The 5,849-nt window shown below is 39.5% G+C and overlaps 1 protein-coding gene across 1 annotated transcript; it reads right to left on the bottom strand.

Moving 5' to 3' along the window:
• Positions 1-387: 387 nt before the first annotated feature.
• LOC137350414 (probable G-protein coupled receptor 139) lies at positions 388-2,158 on the bottom strand. Its single transcript, XM_068015077.1, has 2 exons — positions 2,110-2,158; positions 388-1,295 (listed from the first exon to the last, which is right to left on the bottom strand). The coding sequence occupies exons 1-2, from the start codon at positions 2,156-2,158 to the stop codon at positions 388-390; spliced, it is 957 nt and encodes a 318-aa protein (XP_067871178.1).
• Between the last annotated feature and the right edge of the window lie 3,691 nt (positions 2,159-5,849).

Genomic DNA, 5,849 nt, shown 5'->3' with positions numbered 1-5,849 from the left:
CAGAACGTCAAATATCCTTGAACATTGAGATTCCAGTCCTGGTCACCTGCAACCACGTCTCTGTGATAGCTATCAAATCATATTCGTTTAGTTCGATTTGAGCCGTCAGCTTGTTGATATTGTTACAAAAGCTACGTGCTTTCAGATAAAGAGCCTGAAGCTATGACTTTTTACCAATAATAAACTGTGTTCTCTGCCAGAGTGTTAATATCCCTGAGGTCAGTCGGAATATTTTACAGTTTGCAGTGTATCCCTGGTGGCGGGGAATGGTGTACAAGCTGTCTCAATGTGTGTTTTAATATTAACATATCTCACTGGCACCACAGGGGAGAGTGCGCCATAAAGAAAATGAGACTGGATTGAGTTCTGATGCTGGAAATCCTTCAGTTATTCCCACCATTTAATTTTTTTTACCATTCGAGTAAAGGGATATTTCACTACATTGCTCAACTGTTCTCTGAACTTAGTCTGGGTCACGGCATAAATACAAGTGTTTGTGCAGCAGCTCAAGAGCTCAAGCATGAATCCAATTTCTTGTACAAAGTGAGGTAGAAGTACAGACATATACCCCAACCAGTTCATTCGGGTCCATATAGAATCCACCATGAAGACTGACCATAAGAGTATGAAATTTGCTGAGATAGCAAATAGCAAAATGATGGATTTCCTTCGGCTGTCCATCTCTGGGTCTCTGGGACGCTTCCCACTGCTGTTACTTCGGACTCTCCTGCGACCTCTGCTGGTCACTAAAATGTGTCTGACGGTCAAAGCATTGAAGATCAGAATTAGAATAAATGGGACCCCTGGGGTTAGAATGAAATGAAGGAACTCGATAGTTCCCCAGACTGGTGACTCTAGCACATCGATTGTTACAGCACAAAACCAGGGGTTGTTCGTAAGCCAGTATATAAATGTTAATATAAAATACCAAGTGATGTCCTTTAAACAACTCAGCACAGTTACTGTTCCCAGAACCACAGCTGCCGTTTTTGCAGTGCAATATTTAGTTTTCAACTTCTGGCAACAAATGGCCACAAATCGATCAAAGGTGAAAGTGACGGTGAACCAAACAGAACAGTCTGTGGCTGCATAAAGTAGGACGGCATGAATGTTACACACAGGAATGGAATACACGAAAAAGAACTGTTCCTGATAAACAATTGGGATTTGCCTCAATATTAGGTCGATGATAATGACCAGTAGGTCAGCTGCTGCCATAGCCACGAGGTAGCGGGTGGTACATTTGGAGAGTCTGCACTTTCCCTGAGACAGGATCACTATTGTGATCAAGATAACTATGAGAAAGGGAAAGAAACAGAAAAATTATACATCAGGCTGAGGGCAAAGTTACCAGTTTGATGGAATAATTACAGTGATTTGCAAACGTGTTACCATATGCTTTGATATAGTGAAATGATTGTACAGGGATTACCATTTAAGCAAATCAAGCATTAAATGGAAATCAATTTTTGGAATGCAATAACTCATGATCAGATACATTTTATAAGAGATCAGATAAAGGTCTCTGCTGAGCAGACAATTTCTTATATGTTCCAGTATAAGGAGGTGAGTACTACAGCAAATAATAAAGACCACAAGAATAAGAGGCAATTTGATTGAAACATATAAGATCCTGAGAAGTCTTGACAGGGTGGATGTGGAAAGGATGTTTCCCCTTGTGGCAGAATCTAGAACTAGGGGTTACTGTTTAAAAATAAGGGATTGCCCATTTAAGACAGAGATGTGGAGAATTTTTTTCTCTCAGAAGATTGTGAGTCTTTGCAACTCTCTTCCTCAAAAGGCAGTGGAAGCAGAGTCTTTAAATATTTTTAAGGCAGAGGTAGGTAGATTCTTGATAAGCAAGGGGGTGAAAGGTTATCGAGTGTAGGTGGGTGTTGGAGAATTTTCTGAGCTTTGCTAATTATTACTTAACTTTGTAGAAATAGAAAAACAGGACACAGCTTTTGGCTAATCTAACCACAACCAATGGTCATAAATTGTAGACAGAGCAGCTAACCACAATCAGACATTACGGCCAGATATGGTGTCTGGAGTAGGCATTCAATTAAGGAACTAGCTTGTTATTGTTGAAACTGATGTTTCGCCTACCTCGGACCCTGCAAGGTGCACCGTTACGTAGGCAGTCTTTTGGGTGCATATCTAATTGTGAAACTGTTAGCTCTGCCTTTTTTATACTATATAAGTCCACGGCGATCTGTAGCTCTTTGGGAGTAGCGCTGGACCGCATTTAGGTAAGGTGTGCTGCCCCATGATATCATGCAATAAAGTGTTTGTTCTCAACGTCTGAGTCTGGAGAATTTGTTCAACAATTGGGCACAATCTGGATTTTCTCTAACAGTTTGGTGTAGTCGGTAGGGTCCCTGAGTTCACGGGATCCAAAAGAACCTAGTGAAAAAAACTAATCGACAGGAGCAGGGGTAAGTCAACTTTTCTGCGACCCTCGTGTCTCAATCACCCAGCCTGAGCCAGAATTAAGAGGGCGACTGGGCCCCACGTGAAGGCCAGATAACTGGGAGAGGGGGACTAAAGGGGTCAAGGAAGAATTGGCTGAAACCTGATCAGAAAATATCTAAAATTCCGCGAAGGGAAGTTGAAAAGGAGATATGTAGAAAATCCAGTAAAATGTGGCGAATTTAGTGTAGTAGTAGTACCAAATTCCGGGAATTTGGTTATCCTAATTTGAGTTTGCATGAGCTGTTCCTCCACCGGGTGGAGTAAAGAGGCTGTGGGACAAAAGGAGTTAGGACAACCGTCTGGGACGGTGAACGACTGGGGATGAAACTAAACTACCAAATTGACCCGACAGGCACGTGATCGTTGCTCCTGAGTACACGAGCCGGAATCTGGCCCTCGAGAGAGAGGCTGTGGGATGGAGGGAGAATGAAAGAGCGTTGGCCTGAGAGACAGGGGTGTGCCGGTTAGCTGACCTTGAGAATTTAACATTAACTGCACCTGTTCGTATCCTTGTGTCTATTCGTTTTGTTGTGTCTTGTTTGTTTTCCTTTGTTTTAATGCTACTTGATTCATAGAAAAGAACTCGTAAATTTAGAAGGTTTTGAGAAAGTAGAAGTAAGAGTCGACTCAATGGCTTCCAAGAAGGAAGGGTTGCCCCCGGAGACAAGTAAGCCATGTCCTCTGGAGAAAGGCGACCCACGTCCGTTTGCCCCCTCGAAGGAGACGCAGAAGCGCCACGGTAAATATATGTTTTAAAGATAGGTATGTTTTAGAGTAAAACAAGTAACTGTGTCTTTGATTCGACTGTGAGAATGTCGGAAGCTTCCGCGAATGAAATGAATATCTGGGAAGAACAGCTTGTATTCTGTCGAACTGACTGTCGTTAACTCTTTGTTGTCTGGTCTTAATGTTAAAAGCATGAGTCTATTAAGTTGTTTGGAATTGAATGAGTGTGAAAAGTGATTGTTCAGTGTGTTCATTTCGATTTAAGATTGTGCACCCAGGAATGGGATATAAAATTGAATTATATTTTAAGTTAAAGTTTTATTTTTAGTTAGTTTTGCAACTGTGAAAAGGCAATGAACAATTTTCTGAGGGACAAGCTTCAGCCTTGAAGGTCTGAAGATGTCTGGCAGAAATCTAATTTGGGGTTTGGAACATTGTTTTAATTGGAAACTCTGCTATTGTTTTATTTTACAGTCTAAATTTGAAGACATGTTTTACTGACTGTTATATTGTTTTAAGAGAAAGAAAGGAATGAAAAGGAGGTATAGGAAAGATTCTGTCTGTTTAAAAAGATTAAAAGTTTGTGTAAGGACCTAGTGTTAAGTCTTTTGTTGTAAGAATGTTAAATAACTTTTTCTTTAGTTTTTGGTTTTATTACAGTTATTTGAAAAGGCGCCTGAAGAAAGAGCAAGAAAATGATGTAATTTACCTATCTTTTAAAATAAGCACGTGCTATTCTGTTCTGTTATGTGTAGTTAATAAGTATTATAAGTTAATAAGTCTGAATTGAATTAATACTGTTAAGGTTAATTGACCTGTTTAAGTTGAAGAACTGGAAATGTCATTTGCAACCACAATGTCGAGTTTTGGAGGAGTCTTAAGTTCCGGACAGAGGACTCACTCATATAACATCGGCAGTTTTGATTTTTAAATATTATTGCAATGAATTGGAATTGGAATCATCTTTGTCATAACATTCCTTGGATTAGGAACCTCTTACAAGAGATACAAAAAGTTTGGAAATGATTGGAGTTTAATCTAATTTGCTGTCTTTCCTGATGGAGATGCTTTCCTTTGAAGTTGAAAAATGTTACACATGATTTTGTTGTTTTTAAACCCTAAGGATACCAAAAGGATTGAAAAGGTTTAAAATAGATAGTTCTTTTCGATCAGAAAAGAAAGGTTTCGTAAAGTGACGTAGCTGAAAATGTTTTGCTCCGCCCCCTTGGAGACAAACAAAGAACTTAACCTGCCGCAGCTTTTTGCATTGCTGAGAGTCAAATTCATACATATTGGACATTGCCAAATTTTACATTTCTAATAGACAGATAGAATTGGACAAATTAACCCATTGGGCTCAGGGGCAGAGCCACAATGGATTCTTTTTAAGCAGGTGACGGCAGGTTCCAAGGCCACATGAGAACTGATGCCACAACAAGAGATCCAGCAGCTTTGAGAATTTAAAACTTAATTGCAGACATCAAATATCATAGCATCTTTATCAATGAGACAAAATGCTTGAGAAGGAAAGATAGTTGCAAACACTTCTGTCCTTAACGTACAAAAAGTACAACCAAGTCTGGGCATAAGAAATTGGAATCAATAAACAAAATTTAATTGATATGAGCGGTTATTTTAAAGCACTAAAAGGGAAATTTATCTGATATTTAAGAGGACAATCAAAGTTTTAGAAAATAACAAATCAGTGGTTTACTGTGTTGGACATTAGCAATGGGTTCTGGTCCATACAGTTGGCACAAGAGTGTCAAAATAAATTTGCATTTACGCTCAAGGGACAACAGTACATCTGGACGTGTCTCTCCCAGGGATTTTATAATAATCCATCGATATTCCACCTTCCTTCAGAAGGTTAGAGTGAAAGTTAAACTGAAAATGGCACCGATAATGAAGGAAAACGTTTCTTATTTGGGAATAATAACACAGGAAAAGCATGAGACAGAGCAAAAGTGAGTGCAGACAATCCTCGAACTCCCCTAGCGCAAGATATTAAAACTCTAAAATAAAAAGGACTGTTCCTATTTCTGGTTATGAGATTAAACAGACAAGAAGCACCAACCCCCACGGTTAACCCCACATCCGAATTACCGACGAGTAAGGTTACGACCCAACAGCCACAAGTGACTGGTCTCCCTTGCCCGGTCTTGACTACAGGACTAGAAAATGGACTTGCGATAATAAAAACTAATAAAATTGTATATGATAGTGTAAAGCTTGAGTTGGTACCGGTAATATTGATTTTCTCAGATATCCAGCTGCCTGACTGGTGCCCTGAGAAGACCCGAGAGTTGTACAAGGTATTACTGTAACAATTGTTGAGACAGGAATTTGGTAATGAGAAAATGATAAAAAGATTACATAAAATACAATGATATGTTACCCTATGTTATGGAAATTGGAAAAGAGGTAATTGGAACTACATTGTCCATTGTCTGAGTGTAGTCTGGAAAACCAGGTGATCATATGTCCTCATCCTATAGATAAATTGGCAGAATCAAAATGTGGATTTAATACCACTATAAATTGCACCATGGAAACTAGGAAAGCATTGTCAGGACTAACCCATGTGGCCTATATGGGAAAGGGGAGATATTGCTTAACCACCACAGCGAAGGAGTACCAGTATGGAC

Source organism: Heterodontus francisci, chromosome 35, assembly GCF_036365525.1.
Source record: "Heterodontus francisci isolate sHetFra1 chromosome 35, sHetFra1.hap1, whole genome shotgun sequence".
NCBI lineage: Eukaryota > Metazoa > Chordata > Chondrichthyes > Heterodontiformes > Heterodontidae > Heterodontus > Heterodontus francisci.
This window is presented reverse-complemented; position numbering and strand designations above follow the sequence as displayed.

What these genes read in the sequence shown, in the direction of transcription:
- LOC137350414 (XM_068015077.1), bottom strand. Translation starts at nt 2,158, where the DNA reads ATGCACCCAAAAGACTGCCTACGTAACGGTGCACCTTGCAGGGTCCGA. An exon ending in TGCACCTTGCAGGGTCCGAG is followed by an intron (nt 1,296 to 2,109) that starts GTAGGCGAAACA and finishes CCTTTCTCATAG; the next exon opens with TTATCTTGATCACAATAGTG.